General features: G+C 58.8%; 1 protein-coding gene across 1 annotated transcript in view; it reads left to right on the top strand.

Annotated features, from left to right (window-relative positions):
• The first annotated feature begins 15,908 nt into the window (after positions 1–15,908).
• EIF1 (eukaryotic translation initiation factor 1) overlaps positions 15,909–16,877 on the top strand; it is a 1,625-nt gene continuing 656 nt past the window's right edge. The window contains exons 1-3 of the mRNA XM_054649679.2: positions 15,909–16,070; positions 16,399–16,562; positions 16,653–16,754. Of these exons, the coding sequence (XP_054505654.1) occupies positions 16,040–16,070; positions 16,399–16,562; positions 16,653–16,754 (297 nt within the window). The 5' untranslated portion in view covers positions 15,909–16,039. The remainder of the gene's footprint in view (positions 16,071–16,398; positions 16,563–16,652; positions 16,755–16,877) is intronic.

The following is a 16,877-nucleotide window of genomic DNA, read 5'->3' as shown; positions in this document are numbered from 1 at the left end:
TTGCTGATGGGTTTGCTCTGAAAGTCTCAACAACAGAAAATAGGGAACAAATATATCAAGGTGTGGAGTGACACATGATGTCTTTGTTTCTATCTCAGCTGTCGATTCTTTACCATCTGCCAGGACGTGTCCTGACGGCCCCCCCACATTATCTGGAAAAAGCCTTCCCAGCTCCTATTACCATGAAAGGAAACAGTGCCTGTGCAATGGAAACTCCCTCTGGGCTGCCCGGGGCACTTTGCCATCAGCCAGCCTGCCCAGCCTCGGCTGCCCGGGCTGCAGGGTGGGGGTGATGCCACCCCCTTTAATCCCCTCCTTCCACACCAAGAGACTGAGAGATGGACAGCACAGCCCGGCCCGGCGGCTGCAGAGGGGGAGAGGAGGCAGAGGAGGCAGTGGGGAGAAGGAAAGGACCAGGAGTGACTCTGGATTGTCCCTCTGCAGGCTCCAAACTGGAGCAGTGCAGTCAGATATTGCTGTGCCACTGTCCTCCAGCCGCCCCAATGGCAGCCCCATATCAGGGCCACTCTGGGCTCCTGATGAGCTCTCCCTCTCCTCTCCTCTCCTCTCCTCTCCTCTCCTCTCCTCTCCTCTCCTCTCCTCTCCTCTCCTCTCCTCTCCTCTCCTCTCCTCTCCTCTCCTCTCCTCTCCTCTCCTCTCCTCTCCTCTCCTCTCCTCTCCTCTCCTCTCCTCTCCTCTCCTCTCCTCTCCTCTCCTCTCCTCTCCTCTCCTCTCCTCTCCTCTCCTCATGTGGAACAGGGTGATGTTCCTGCATTTGGCCCAGGTCCTGAGTGGTTTGCAGAGCATCAGGTGAGGCCCCAGCCCTGTGTCATTGATGTTTCATGAGCCACCTCCTCCAGTGAGCCCCATTCTGCCTGTTTGGCACAGGGTGTGCCAAGGAGATCCCTCCCAGAGTGATTCCCAGGGAATCAGCACTGCTGACACAGCCACTCCACAGCTCTGCTGCTCATCCAAGGCACTGTGGGGTTCTCTCTGCTGCATTCAGGGATCATGGGCCCATCTGGCACAGGATGGTTTTTCCACACTTGCTGAAGCTCTTCCCCCCAGTCCCACTGCCCTCATGGGCAGCCAGGCACTGTGACAGCCCCACTGTGACACTGTGACAGCCCCAGGCACTGCCAGCCCAGCCCAGGCTGGGCACAGCCTCTCTGCTGGCACCTCTAAGCCAGGAGGATACTGAACAAATTGTGATCTCCAGTCTGCAAGGGCTGGCTCAGCCCTCTGCCTCTGCCTGGGGATGAGGGACTCGCTCCAGGAAGCTCAGGGCTGAGCACTTTGGCTCCCTGTGGGCTGTCTCTGGTGACATCTTCACCCACACAGTGACAGTGCGCAGAGCCAAGACCACATCTGGGCATTCCCTTGGCCAGAGCCCAAGGCTCAAGCTGCTCTGATGCTGGGTGGGACCGAGGCTCTTCTGTGAATCTCCCCAAGCTGCAGAGGTGTGACCAGAGGAAGAAGGACAGATGAACACACCTCAGGGCTTGTTTCACTCAGACAGAAGAATATTTTTATGTCTGAAAAGAGCCAAAGTCTCAAGACACCAGGAATTGCTTGAGCTCCATCTCCATGACAAACTCCAACCTCTGGAGTTTCCCATGTTGGTTTTTCAGCATCTGTCTTCCAGGCAGCAGCAGCTCTTGCATTTTCTCATGTCTCATTCTCCAGTGTGGCAATACAATCACACCCTGTCTGCTCATTCTTCTCCCCTCACTGGGCATGGCAGGGAGCCACGTGAACATTCTGCTGACTGTGGGCAACAAACAGCAGCTCCCACACTCATCCTGCACCCACACCACCCTCAGGGCAAGGTCTTCAGCCAGATGGGAATCCCAGCTTGGGACACCCGTGACGTTGGTGGTGGGTGAGGCAGGAACCAGCACTGGCCTGGGGACACTTGTGCTCACAGAAGGGAATCGTGACTTAAACCCCACTCTGGGGTGAGGCCAGTCACGCCAAAGGACCCCAGGGGGATGTGACAAACCTGCTGGTGGTGACAGGGACTCCACCAGCCCTGTGACTCCTCCACAGGAGCCTCTGCTGGCATTAAGTGCCCTCCTGCATCCAGACCTTGTCCTGGCTCCATGCAGACCCTTCCCAGCAGCACAGCTCTGATGACCAGGAGGAGGATGGGCAGAAGCAATGGGAACTGCCCCACAGACTGTGATTTCCAGCCCCACAGACTGTGATTTCCAGCCCCACAGACTCTGATTTCCAGCCCCACAGACTGTGATTTCCAGCCCCACAGACTGTGATTTCCAGCCCCACAGACTGTGATTTCCATCTGCCCCAGGGAAGCCCCTCTTCTCCCTGGGACCCCAGCTCTGGTCTCAGTCCCCTCTGGCAGAGGGCTGTGGCCTGGCCCCTCAGGTAGGATGTGCTGTGTGCTCTGGATCCCTCTTGCCCTCTCTCTCCCCTGCTCCTTGAGGGTTGATGGTTGTGGCAGGTGTTTCCTGTGGGGCTGCACCATGGCCTTGGTGCAGCAGGGCCTTGTCACTTTGTGCACTTGAGGGGACAACGGGGCACCAGAGCTGCTGGGAGAGGAAGGGGCTGCCCAGCCTTGTGCTCAGGGGATGCACCCCAGAGCAGTCCCTGTAACCAGGCTGTGCTGTCACTCCCCACACGATGGTAACAACTTGGCTGCTCATTAATCTGTACTTGGCAGGGAGTTTTATATGAAGTCATTAACAAGACTGAAACAGTCAGTGCCTACCAGAGGCCCCCTGGAAATAAACCTGCCCCATCCCTCCCTGGCTCCCCACAAGGACCTGAGCCCCCACCCCCAGCCCTGCTAAAGCCCCTCTCGGGACCCCATCCCTGCTCCCTCGCCATGCCCAGGCACTCCTGGCCAAGGAACGCTGCTGCTCCACCCTGGAGCTCTGATGACACTAATGATTTTCTGAACACGAGTTGGGAGTGCAGAGCCAAGGCCCATCAGGCTGGCAGGAGGTGATGGCTTGCCTGGGCCTGGCACACGCTGGTCCCGCTCTCGCCTGGAGCGCGGCGGATTCTCTGATACGTAACAGTAATTAATGCTGCACTCATTAAGAGATTTGCCTTTGTTATTATTCTGTTAATCCAAACCCCTGGCTCAGCCCAGTTCTGCAGGACCAGCGGGTGCTTGGGATAAACTCTGTACCCTGCATGGATGTGGTTCTGCACCTCCAGGGCTGGGCCGAGACTCTTGGGCAGAACCAAATGCTGGGAGCCCTGGTGGTGCCAATGGTCCCACAGGTCCCTGTGCCCCACTGATCCCAGTGGTGCCAATGGTCCCACAGGTCCCTGTGCCCCACTGATCCCAGTGGTGCCAATGATTCCAGAAGCTTCCATGCCCCAGCGTCCTGGTGGTCCTGTTGTTCTGATGGTTCTGGTGGTGCCTATGGTCCCAGTGGTTCCCATGCCCTTCTGGCTCAGTAGTCCCGGTGCCCTGGTGGTGCTGGCGGTCCCAATGTCCCAATGATGCCGGTGCCCCCACCCCGCAGGAGCCACGGGTGTGATCAGATTGCAGCCGGGCATCTGGGCTGGGGAACGGTGCTGGGATCCCGCTCTGGGCTGTGCGTCGGGGCAGAGGAACCCGGTGGGACCCCTGGGGAGCGGGGAGATCCGAGGGGACCCGGTGAGACCGGGGGACCGGTGGGGCCGGGAGGATCCAAGGGTCCCGGAGGTACCCAGTGGGACAAGGCTGGGATCGGGGGTACCCCGTGGGGCCGGGAGGATCCGGGGGTGCCGGTGGGAGCGGGCGGGACAGCAGCGAACAGCGCCCGGTAGCGCCGGGCCGTGCCCGGGGGCGCGATCGCTGCGCATGGGCGCCCCCTGCTGGCAACGGCGGGGACCGGCACGGGGCGGAGCGCGGCGGGAACGGGGACGGGAACGGGAACGAGGATAGGGACGGGGATAGGGAACGGGGATAGGGACGGGGATAGGAGACGGGAACGGGAACGGGAACGGGGATAGGAGACGGGAACGGGAACGGGAACGGGAACGGGAACGGGAACGGGGACGGGGATGGGGATGGGGATGAGGATGGGGACGGGGACAGGAAAGGGGCAGTTCTGGGGTGCTCAGGGGGTACCAATGTATGCAGGGGTGTGCGGGGGGTACTGGGATGTGCACAGGTGCCCTGTGGGCAGCCGGTCCCTGCCTGCATCCTGCCCGCGCTGCCCCCGCGCCCCGGCCGTTCCCCCCTCAGCCCCCGGTGCCGGTGCCGCAGAGCCGGGGCGGGCGCTAAGCCAGCGCCTGAGTATGGCCGGGCAGAGCCGGGCGGAGAGGGAAGGAGAGGAGCGTGAGCAGGTGTGTGAGGTGTGTGAGGCGTGTGAGGTGTGTGAGGTGTGTGTGAGGTGTGTGAGGTGTGTGAGGCGTGTGAGCTGTGTGAGCTGTGTGAGCTGTGTGTGAGGTGTGTGAGCTGTGTGAGATGTGTGAGCTGTGTGAGCTGTGTGTGAGGTGTGTGAGCTGTGTGAGCTGTGTGAGCTGTGTGTGAGCTGTGTGAGGTGTGTAAGGTGTGTGTGAGGTGTGAGGTGTGTGAGCTGTGTGAGCTGTGTGTGAGCTGTGTGAGGTGTGTAAGGTGTGTGTGAGGTGTGAGGTGTGAGGTGTGTGAGGTGTGTGTGAGGTGTGTGTGAGCTGTGTGTGAGGTGTGTGTGAGGTGTGTGTGAGCTGTGTGAGCTGTGTGTGAGCTGTGTGTGAGGTGTGTGAGGTGTGTGTAAGGTGTGTATGAGCTGTGTGTGAGGTGAGCACACTCGTGCAGTTCTGACGCGCACCGGAGGCTGCTCTGCACACACGGGCTATGGGGAGAGCCCCTCTGGCACCGGGCACTGCCAGGGAACAATGGCCTTGGCAGCGTGGACTCTGCCCCAGCCCCAGCCCCGGGCCTGTGACCGGCCCCAGGAGCCCAGCACAGGGGTGAGAGCCAGGGCTGAGGGAACTGTGCAGGGCTCCTTCCCGAGTGATTCCCCTGGGGATGCCCCCAGCAGGCTCACCCCGAGCCCCTGGCCCTGAGCTGCCACTGAGCACTGCTCCTGCTCCTGCTCCAGCTCCTGCTCCAGCTCCTGCTCCTGCTCCTGCTCCAGCTCCAGCAGCACAGGCTCCCCTGAGATGGTTCAGACCCTGTCACTCCTGTACAATGGCCCCTCAGTTTTGATGGCCCCATGAGCCAGGACCCTCCAGAATCCACTGGCCCACAGCTGCAAGGAATATGTTCACTGGCCCAGTGACAACGTCCCAGGGATGATGCCAGTGGAATTGGTCAGGGTGAGGGACATCCTGAGGGGGCACAGCCCAGACCAGCAGTGCTCTGCATGTCAGACCCCTCACAGAGCCAGGGAGGCACCTTTCTCCTGCGACTGGGGCTCTGCTGGGGTGAAGGCCAGGCTGTGTCTCGGGGGAGAGCAGTGTCTGGCCCTTCAGTCACCCCATGGCATGTCCAGGCTGGCGAACACGGGGTCCCACACCTGCATGAGCCCCCACCCAGCGCCTCGCTGGTCCCTGTGAGTCACGGGATGCATTCCTGGGGCAGGAGGGGACATGTGAGCTGCAGGGACAGGCCGGCTGCGTCATCCCCTCGCTCCCATGCCCGGGGCCGGGGCGGCCCAGCTCCAAGCTGAAACTTGTCTGACAGTAATTACAGGGGAGATGAGGACTTCAGAGGATTTACATTCCTGTTGGGCCACACCTGGGAAAGAACTTTCACCATCAGCCAGTTCCTGAGAAATAACTTTCCATCTGCGTGGCCCAGCCACAGCCCTGCCCAGGGAGCCCAGTGGGACTGGGGGGCTCCTGCCAGCCCCATTTTGGCTTTGTCTCTCTGCAGAGAGCCCCAAGCCCTCTCCTGCTGTCCCCAGAGCTCCTGCAGGACAGGGTGCTGGTGCCTTCTTTCCAGTGTGGGGTCAGTGCAGCTCAGTCCCAGCATGGCTGGGGTCTGTCCACCCTCCCCTGGGGGTCAGAGTGGATGGTTGTGGTGACTGGAGGCTGGGGGTAGAAGGGAGTCCCCAAGAGATTGGAGCAGCATGGGTGGCCAGTCAGGCCCTTCAGTTGGAGCCTTGTCACCCTTCACCCTTGCTTTGGCTAAGGACAGCTCCCCAGTGACTGCCTGGGACCCAGGGCTTTGACCCAGGGCATTGTGAGGAGCTGGGGACTCAGGGGACGCATGAAACTCACTGGGTGAGGGGCCATATCTGCTCAGGGCATTTCTGTCACCCCCAGCCAACACACAGCCTTCCCAAATTACAGGGCTGGACCCACTGAGCCCCTTGGACACATTCTGCTCATCCCAGATGTTTAACCAGCTGGGAAAGACCTGAGATCCCCCATTCCAGAGCCTCTCTGTGTTACCCATGAACATGGAGAGACACAGGCAACCAGTTCCTGAGCCAGCTTTGCCACAGCCTCCTCCTCCAGCCACTGCTGCTTCCCACCCTGTGCTGGTGCCCCCCTGTGGGATCCTGGGGGGCTGGAACTGCTCTCCTGGCCCTGGCCCTGGCCCAGCTGTGCTGCAGCAGCTGTGGCAGGGCTGTGACCACTGCAGCTCTGTGCGCGGTGCTGTGGCTCATTGGCAGCACCAGGGACACGGGTGAGCCCAGCCAGGCCCGTGTGGCACAGGGCACAGTGTGGCACTGCCATGCTTCATGTCCTGGGAGTCCCATGGCCAGGGCTGCCCCACATCCACACCGTGGGTCCCTGCCCGTGTCCCCTCCCCGTGTGTCCCTTGCACTGCTGACAGGGCACTGCCACCCCAGCCCTGTGGGGGTTCAGAGCATTGTCTTTGCAGGGTCCCGGGGCTCTGAGTGCAGCCCAGCCAGGCAAGAGGGGCCATTTCAGCCTCCAGCACCTCCCAGGAGCTGCTGGGAACTGGCGGCGTCAGCACCGCACCGAGTCCAAAGTGTTTTGCAAGCAGCAGGGCCGCGGGTGGTTTCCTTATTTGGCACACCTGGCTGGGGCACACCTGGCTGGGGCACACCTGGCTGCGGGCACCGCCTGGCAGCGCCAGCGAGGGCGGCGGCGCTGACGCGGGGATGGGAACGCGGGCAGGAGCCGCCTCGCTAATCACAGCCCAGCGCTGGGCGTGGGGACAAGCCGCGGCAGGGACGCAGCCAAAACAACGCCGGGGACACGAAAGAACGCCTGGAGCTCAGCCAGCACCCCCAGCCCGGGGGTCTCCTGCTCTGGGGCCGCTGGGCAGCCCCTGGTCCCTGTGCTGGGTTCCTGACAGGCTCAGGGAGAGCCCCTGAGCAGGGGAGGCTGTGCTGGGGAGTTTATTCCTGCTCCTGGGTCAGGAGTGAAGGAAAAAAGAGAAATGCAACCAGAATCTGCCCCTGAGCAGGGGGACAGCTGGGGAGTCAGGCAGTGCCCACTTCTGATCTCAGCCCTACAGGGGTTTGAGCACCTGGGCCAGCCTGGCTGTAGGGTTGGGAGGTTCAGGGCCAATATTAGCCCTGGCACCCCAATCCTGGCCTTCCCTGTGCCCCCAGAATCCACTGGATCTGCCAGCCCTTCCTGCCCCACACCAGTCCAGATGCTGTGGCTCTGCCTCTGGCACAAGCACAGAGCACAAGCACAGCAGGAGCTGGAGCAGGCTGAAAGGCTCCATCTTGACCTGGTTTTCCCAGGAAGCTCCATGCCAGGGAGTGAGTGCAGTGGCTGCCAGGAAGGCCAGGAACACAGCAGCTGAGCAGTGCTGTTGCATGGAAATGCCTCTGCTTAGGGGTCCCTGCCATCTCATAACCAAAAGAAGGGGCTGTCACCGAATGATTTTACAGCTGCAGCCCCAAGGCAGTGCCTGCTGAGGTTTCCCTGTCCCCCTGCCAGGCTGGCACTTGCTGGTTACAGAGATAAGGTGACCAGGCAGCTCTGGGATAAACTCAGTGCTCCTGCACCTTCAGGGTGCCAGGGGAGCCCCAGGAGTGGGCACAGGCACGGGGGGCCAGGCAGCTGCACAGCATGGCAGCAAACAGAGCTGTGTCTGCTGAGCACCCCAGGGACTGATGTCCCCTCGAGTGTCCCCTGCCACTGCAACCTGCGCCCTTCCCGAGCCAGCCTGTCCCAGTGCCAGTCTGGGCTTTGGGAATGAGGCCACTGGGGCCCCAGAGTGTGGCCATCCCACCCCCCTGCTCCCAGCTCCACTGCACCTGGCAAGGGAGTGCCAGGGTGTTTTGTAAGAGGCAAATCCCTGCGGTGCCAGCATCGTGCTGGGACGGGCAGCAGGGCTGGGCTGGGGCTGGCAGCGAGGCAGGGAGCGCAGTGTTTGGCCCTGGGGGGTTGGTGTAGGCGGGGATGGGATGAGTGTGCCTGCCCCGGGGCAGGGAAGGGGCCGGGCTGCGGCGGGAGCTGCGTGGGGATGGCTGAGCTCACACCCCGCACGGGTTTTGCCTCGTAAGTGAAATCCGAACTGGAGCGAGGCAGGTGCTGACCAAGGGGTTTGGCCTGACCTGCCCCTCTCTGTGCTCGAGTCAGCAGAGTGGGGCCAGCTCTGCCCTGTGCTCATCATTCCTGCTGCTGTTACCCCAAAACCCTCCTGGCCACAGCTGGGTTCAGCCTGGTGTCCATCCTGGTGTCCATCCCCTGTCCCACCAGGGCGGGATCAAACACCTGAGCTGTTTGGCAGCCAGTCTGGTTCCTCCCTTGAGGGGCACAGGGGCAGTGAACAGTGCCAGGGAGGGCAGGGGCTGCTGCTCTCATGGCCTCACAGCCCCCAGGCATGGAGAGCTGCTCACAAAGGTTTGTCCCCTCTGCCCTGTGCCAGCACAGGGGACTCTGCTGTGATCCCCACTGTGCCAGGCAGCGTTGGCAGCACGGGGTGGGTGTCAGGGCACCTGGGAGGAGGGAGGAGGGTCACCCAGTGCTTCCCAGTGCATGCAGGTTGTTCCCATTGCTGGGCACCCACCAAGGCAGGAAAGGGCCCAGTGCACCCATGCTGTGTCCAAAGACGTTGCCAGTGCTGGTGCTGGTGATGAGCTGGCACACAGCAGGAGCCCAGCTAAGGAGGGCCCTGCCTGGCACAAAAGATTCCAGCAAAGGTTCATCCCAGGGTCTCTCCATGGCCCAAATTCTCTCCCTGGCATGGAGCAGAGAATTCCCTCCAGAACGGAGGGGACCTGCCTGGCTCAGGCAGAGTGGAAGGGCAAGAGGAAAGAAGGGGGCAGCAGGGCAGGACAGCCCTGCCCAGATGGATCACGGAATCATGGAATCCCAGAGGGGGTTTGGTTGGAAGGGAAGCTCATCCACTTCCAGCCCTTGCCATGGGCAGGGACACCTTCCTCTAGGTGAGGTTGCTCTAAGGGCCCATTCAACCTGGCCTTGAACAATTCCAGGGATGGGGCATTGGGAATGGGTGGAGCAGGGCTGGAGCTGTGCAGGGCAGCAGTGGGAGATCAGTTCTGTCTCCACTGGACCCCATGTCCCACTCTGCTCCTTGGCTGTGCTGGCCAGTGAGGGAGCTGTGGGAGCTGAGCCTGGTACCTCTGCCCCTTTCTGTGTCCCACACCCAGGTGTGACAAACTGCAGCAGAGCAGGAGGTGCCTGGCGTGTGCAAACAGGCTGTGTGGGGCTGCCAGCAGAGCTGCTGTGCAGGGATGATCCCTGCTCCCAGCACAGCCCCGTGCCAGGGCTCTGAGTCAGCCCCGGCTGTGCCTGGTGCCTACAGCTCCTGAAACCATCAGGAGAGGGAATGAAAATCCTGTCCTGGCTGTGCCTGTTCCTCTCCCAGCTGCTCAAGCTGCCCTCAATGCCTGATCTGGGCCCTTCCACTGCAGAAAACCCTCTGGACCTGCTGCCTGTCACTAGGCAGGTGCCAGTGATCCCCGCAGTTCTGAGGGTGTCTGATTGAGAGCAGAGCTGCTGCCCTGAGCTGCTCCCACCCTCCCTGTTCCCATTTCAGGTTTGCTCCAGGCTGATGCCAAGGCCCCAGCTGAGGGCTGGGGCTTTCAGACCCCAATGATCCCCACAAGGTGGATGTTTATTTGATACATTCCTGGCATGGGAGCACGGGGTGATGTCTGCACAGGGCATCGACCCTGGCCAGGGGGATCCCCATGGGGGGAGGAGAGAGCCCATGGGAATGACCCAGGAACAGGCAGGGGCTGCAGCAGGGGGAAACCTGTGATGGTGTTCACAGGGGTCTGAGGATGAGAGAAGAAACGAGGATCTGACTCCATGTTTCAGAAGGCTTGATTTATTATTTTATCATATATATTATATTAAAACTATACTAAAAGAATAGAAGAAAGGATTTCATCAGAAGGCTGGCTAAGAATAGAATAGGAAGGAATGATAACAAAGGCTTGTGGCTCCGACAGAGACTCCGAGCCAGCTGGGCTGTGATTGGCCATTAATTAGAAACAACCAACATGGGCCAATCCCAGATGCCCCTGTTGCATTCCACAGCAGCAGATAACCATTGGTTACATTTTGTTCCCGAGGCCTCTTAGCTTCTCAGGAGAAAAAATCCTAAGGAAATGATTTTTCAGAAAATGTGTCTGTGACAGAAACCCATGGCATCTCCAAGATCCTGGAGAACCTCCCTGGGAGAATTCCCCAGCGCCGGCCTGGAGGGACCGAGCTGAGCCGGCAGGAGGGCTGAGCCCTGCACGCTCACCTGCCCCAGGTGTGCTCCTGCTCACCCGCACCAGCAGCACGGGAGGCTCGGCCTGTGCTTGGAGCTCTCCTGGCACCTCGCGGAGAGCAGCGGTGTCACAGCAGGCAGGCAGGGAGGGAGGGAGGCACAGGGCGCTGCCAGGGGAAGCGGGAGCAGGGCGAGGGAGGGTGAATAAATTCCCTTAAACGCAGTGGTTGTCACAGACCCGGGGCCACGTCGGTGCCTGGACTGGGTTGGCAGGAATCGGGATGTGCCCACGGCCGGCCCTTGCTGTGTGTGTGTCACACCACATCCAGTGCCTCCATCCCGAGCATCCCACACTGAGCATCCCGCAGGTCCCGCCTGTGGGTGGGAACAGCCAATTCAACACCCCGGGGTCTGCAAATCTGGGCTGGGGATGCCAGGAAGAGCTGTGTAAAGAAAGGGAATGTAGGACTTGATCAGGGAATCCCTGCACTGCCTCTGGCCCCGTGACGGCCGGGTTCACCCTGCTGCTCTTTCCAGGAGCAGCTTAATCACCAGGGCTGACGCTGCCCGCACTGATTAATGGGATCAAACACCCGTCAAACATCCAGCTCATCCCGAATCCCCGTGCTGCAGTCACACAGAGGCTGCAGGAAGGATGTTGGAGGAGAAAAGCTGGTTTCTAGGAATGTCCCAACCCGGAGGGCATTGCTGAGCTGCGGGAGAAGCAGCAAAGCCCAATGCCAGCGCGATTCCTTCCATTCTGCTGCACTCCCAGCTGGGCTGGGGGTGGCACCAAGAGCCCCCCACATCAGAGCACAGGGTGAAAAGGCCCTGCAGGACCCAACAGGGAGAGATTCCTGCAGTAAGCACAGGCTGGTCACCCACCAAGAGCCCCAGGAGCTCCAGGGCTGCTGCTGCAGGACCCCCACACAGCCTTGAGCTGCATCTCCCTGGGTCTGCACACACACAGGGGCACCGGGGAGCTTGAGACCCCCAGGACTGGCAGGGCCACCACTGCTGGCAGGACCCTGCCTATAGGAATGTGCCCCTTGTTGATGGAGTGACAAAACTATCCTTTATCCCCTTAAAAAGGAATAAGTCCAGAAGTTTCTCTTCTCAATTAGGTGAAAAGACATCTCATAGGAGCTGGGGGACTGCGCCTCAAACTTAAGGACAGCCAATTGGACAGGAGCCAAAAAGTCCTGCCTGAGCAATTTACTAGAAAAAGAAGAGAACAAAGAAACTAATGGCTTTTGTGAGGTGTTTTACCAGGGGCAGGAGGGCCTCTTGCATCTGGATTGGTTTTCCTCTATAAAGTGTTTAGTTATTTAGTTTAGTTATTTTGCCTTTTATTAAAACCTTTTTGTTTCCAACACTACCACAGAAGCCATCCTGCTGATTTTATGCCTTCTAAGGTAGCTGAGCTATCTTGGGTGTGAAATAAATCTCCAAAAGCTTATCAGACCTGGCTCAAAGAGACCCATATTTCACCTGCCCTCACCACCAGGACATTTCCTTGCTGCCAAGGAGCACAGTGGTCCCCAGGAGCACCCCAGATCCCTTCAGTGGGCAGTGACAGCACCGTGTCACAGCACACAGGTGGCTCTGGGCTCCCTCTGCTCCTCCTGCTGCCCCTGAGCAGCCTCTGGCAGCTCCCCTGGCACAGCCCGGCCCCAGCACAGACAGGCTGGGCTGTCTGCCAGCGCTGGGTACCAGGAGAAGGCGGCAGCTCGGAGCTCCTGGCGAGCTGCTCCTGCAGGAGACCGGCATTGCCACCTCGTGGGGAGCCGGGAGCGGCACCAGGTCGGGAGCAGCACGGAAAGATGGGCAGGAGGGTGCAGGGGCTCAGCCCAAGCCACTCATGACTGCAGGTGCCAGCTCTGAATCCTGCTCACAGCAACAATCGGATGTTAACACTCCCCTGACTTCGGCAGGGGTGGGTTTGACACACACTCGTCTCTTGTGGGGGCCCAGGGGTGAGGACACAGTCAGGATGTGTCGTGTGGATGGGCAAATCAGAAGTGACACTGATAAATTGACTCTCTGGGGTATCCTGGCTCAGCAGCAGGGCCAGTCTGCCCCGAGCTGACCTCAGACTGATGGCTCTGCTCGAGTGTTTGGTGTTGAAAATGAAGAGCAACTCCTTGGACTTGGAAATGCCTCCAGCAGGAAGATGGAGTGCAAACCTCTAATTGCTTCTCCTGTCTGGCTACTCCACCGTGTGGCTGCTGGAGACAGCTCCTTCTCTGGGAGAGGAGGAAAATCTGATCAGAAAAAGAGGAGAGAGAAGAACCATCTGCTTGTTCATGTCGGTCATGGAGCAAATTCATATTCTTAGGAAAATTTCAGCCAGTTCTCCAGCTGATGTGTCACAAACAGAAGAGACAGATGCTTCAGGAACACCAGAGAGACACAAATACAGCAACGCAAACAATTCCCTCTGCCCGGTGCAAGAGAAATCATTTGCCTTTATCTCAAATAAACCCCCAAGGATGATGCAACACCCTCGTGGTGTGTGCCAGAGCTGCAGATGGCAGCACAGCCAGCTGCCAATAACCTGTCAAACCCACAGAGATGGCTCCAGAGCAGGGCAGGAGCACCCACACAGGGAGCTGGGGCTGCAGGGGACCCAAAGGGAGCTCCAGACACAGATCCCCAGGGTGATGCTCCTGCTCCACGAGCAGCTCTGACCCACTCCCAGAGGACAGCTCAGGCTCTGGCTGGATTTTTGCCTTTTGACTCCATTAATTGTCAGGGATTTGCTGTTCCTGGTTTCTGGAGTCTCAGGGGGTATTTTTGTGCCTGGATTTAGGATGTGGCGTTGCTGTGGCAGCAGCCCCCGTACTGGCTGAGCCATGGCAGGGACACACCCTCCAGTTTGGGGTTTATCCACTGGGAGAGCCATGGAAGGATGTATTTAACAGTTCATTCCCAACGCTGCAAGCCAGGCTGCAGGCCCTAAAATCAGGAGTCAGGAACAGGATTAAAGCCATGGAAGGGCCATGTTTAGCAGCTCACTCCCAACTCTGTGAGCCAGGCTGCAGGCCCTAAAATCAGGAGTGAGGAACAGGATTAAAGCTGAGATCAGCAACTGCCCCTGACCCTGATTTCCCAAACTTTGGGCTCACTGCCCACCTGACTCCCAAGAACAGGAACTGCCCCTTCCCAAGCACCATGACTGGGATGTGACTGGGTTACTGGGATGTGACTGGGGTTACTGGGATGTGACTGGGGTTACTGGGATGTGCTGACCCAGCCAGGCCTTTGGGACCCCCCAGGAGCCAGGGTGGGATGGGTCAGTGCTCAGCACAGGCAGCAAAAGGAGCTGAGCTCACCCTGCCCAGGCTGAGCTTTGCCAAGGCCTGCCAGGCTGAGCTGGGCTGCACTAAGTGCCAGGGGATTGATTTCACTCGTTTAAAGAGAAAAAACTTTCCTTTCCTGTTGGATTCTGGCCTGCTCCAGAGCTGGGGGAGCATCTCCCTGACCCTGCTCTCTGTCAGCACCTCCCTTTGTGCTGCAGGTGTGGTGCCAGCAGGGGACAGCTGGTGACAAACCCCTTTGGGGGACCCAGTCAGTGTTTCTGGGTCTGGATTGAAGGCACTTGAGACAGTGCTTCATGTTCAGGCTCAAGTATTTATTATTTCTTATCAGTAAAACAGTCTCACCACTGTGAGTTCTGCAGCTTTTCATTAGAAGGTACAAAATGGCCAACAATCTCTGGTTACAAGGTCTTTTAAACCTAAACTATCCAATTAAGAACTGACACCTAGATTATTTTCCCTTTTAACCCAATAACTGATCCCAATGTGGACTTTTCTGCCCAATTACAAAATGCCACCCAAACCCATGGAGAAGGAGGAAAAAGCAGCATGAAGAAGAAACCCAGGACATCACCCTGTGCCCTCCATCTTGTTTCCATCCACAGCACACTAAAAATCCCAAAACCTCAATTTCTCACCCAGTGATACACCTACACTGCTCTCTATAATCTGTTTCACACTTTTGTGGATTCCAGTCTATCTTGAAGTCTGGGAAACTTTCTCCATTAATGAGGGTCAGAGTCAGTGCTGCCCTGGGGATCAGGGCACCCCAGAGCAGACACCGAAATATTCCCTAGGGGACCCAAAATTGGAGCACAGGGTGGTGACCAAGCTGTGCCAGGCTCAGCAAGGCCAAGCCAGGCCAGGGCACAGGGTCACTGTGTGGAAAATGCCAACCACTTGTTTTTAGAATTTTTAAAATTTAATAGTAATAAGATGGTTATAAAAATAGGAATATAATTAGAGTAGTAAAAATTTGGACAATTAGGATTTAGGACAATATGAGACAATAGAGTTACAGACAATCCGGGTACCTTTTCTGGGCAAAATAAGCCCAAAAAAGGACCCACGTTAACAGAGGATTAACCCTTAAAAGCAACAGCCTGTTGCATATTCATACACCTCATACATGATGCATAAATTCCATTCAAACAAAAGATTCTGTCTGGTCAGTGTCAGCTTCTTCCTCTGAATCCTAAAGTGGCTTCATGGCTGAGCAAGGTGGGACGAAGTTCATTTCTTCTGATAATGGAGCAAGAAATTCATTTTCTCTGAAAGATTTAGGTGTCCTGTGGCTGCTATCTCAGTGTGAGTCCTCTCTCAAAAAATGTATCCTACATAGCATAGTTCCTATTTTAACATCGTGTTATAACCTAAAACTATATTTAACACCCTACTTAAGTAAATTAATACAGCATCACTTTCGAACATAACACATCTAATATTAGTATTTGCCAAAAGCCAATCACAAAATACGCATTTTTCACACGGAAGTTCGGGGGTCCCAGTGAGGTCTTGGGGGGCATAACAGGGATATTTGACTGAGGGTTGGAGGATCCCAATAAAATTTGCAAGGACTGGAGGGGATTTGGGGCACCCCGTGAGGGTTTCGGGGCGCACCGCATCCTTTGGAGGGGAGGCCCGAGGGGACATGGAGGTGTTTGATCGCTCCTGGGGAGAGTTCTGTGGTTCATGGGGGTATTTTGTGGCTCTGGGAGAGGATTTTGGTGGTCCCGGAAGGATTTTGGGGCTCCCGGGGGTCTCGGGGCGGGCGGAGCCGATCCTGAGGGGGATCGGGGGGTCCCGGGGGTCCCGGCCCGGCCCAGGCTCGCACTGCGCACGCGCCGCCCCGCGCGCTGCCGGGCCCTCCTCCAGCGCATGCGCCCCGCTCCCCCCGCGCCAGCCAGGGCGCGGCCGCGTTCGCCCGATGCGTCCTGACGCCCCCGAGCGGCGACCAATCACAGGCCTCGTTGGCCGTGCGTGATGACGCCACGTAGGGGCGGTATATAAGCGGTCGGCGGCAGTCCCGCCCCCCTGACACTGCCTCGAGCCGCCGCCGCGAGAGCATCCTCCGCCCAGAGCCGCTCCCGCCGCCAGAGCCGCCCCCGCCGCCGCCGCCGCCGCCTCCGCCGAGGGAAGGGAAGCGTATCGTATGTCCGCTATCCAGAACCTCCAGCCCTTCGGTGAGGGCCTTTGTGCGGTAGGGCCGGGGGAGCGCGCGGGCCCCGCCCCGGCCCCGCCCCGTGGCGCAGTTGCTATTCCGGGCCCGGTTGCGTCAGCCGCGGGAGGGGGGGGGAGGCGGGGGGCGGGACCCAAACCTGACGGGCGGGAGCGGCGTCCAATGGGGTGGGGGCGTGGGTGGGGTCTACGAGTGACTGGCAGGCGAGCGGGGGCGGGGCCGAGGGCTGACGGGCGGGCGCGGTGGCCAATGGGGCGGGATGTGCGCATGATGGGCGGGTGAGGCGGCCAATTGGGCCTTGTTGGGGCGGGGCCTGACGGCGTTCTCCGCAGACCCCTTTGCGGATGCAAGTAAGGGTGATGACCTGCTCCCGGCCGGCACTGAGGACTACATCCATATAAGGATCCAGCAGCGAAACGGCAGGAAGACCCTCACCACAGTCCAGGGCATCGCGGATGACTACGATAAAAAGAAACTGGTGAAGGCCTTCAAGAAGGTGGGGCCTAAGGGGCTCGGGGGTGGGGCAGCGGCCACGCCCAGCAGGGATGTTTGTGGTGTTAATGAGGTTTTTGTGTCTCTGCTGCAGAAATTTGCCTGCAATGGTACTGTAATTGAGCACCCCGAGTATGGAGAAGTGATTCAGTTGCAGGGTGACCAGCGCAAGAACATCTGCCAGTTCCTTGTGGAGGTAGGACAGCTTCTGTACGATTGTGCCCCCTGTTGATGGAGTGACAAAACTATCCTTTGTCCCCTTAAAAAGGAAATAAGCCCAGAAGTTTCTTGCCTTAATTAGGTGAAAAGACACCTCATA

The sequence above is a fragment of the Agelaius phoeniceus genome, chromosome 26, assembly GCF_051311805.1.
Source record: "Agelaius phoeniceus isolate bAgePho1 chromosome 26, bAgePho1.hap1, whole genome shotgun sequence".
Lineage (NCBI taxonomy): Eukaryota > Metazoa > Chordata > Aves > Passeriformes > Icteridae > Agelaius > Agelaius phoeniceus.
Note: the sequence above shows the minus strand (reverse complement) of the source record. Positions and strands in the feature narration are given on the sequence as shown.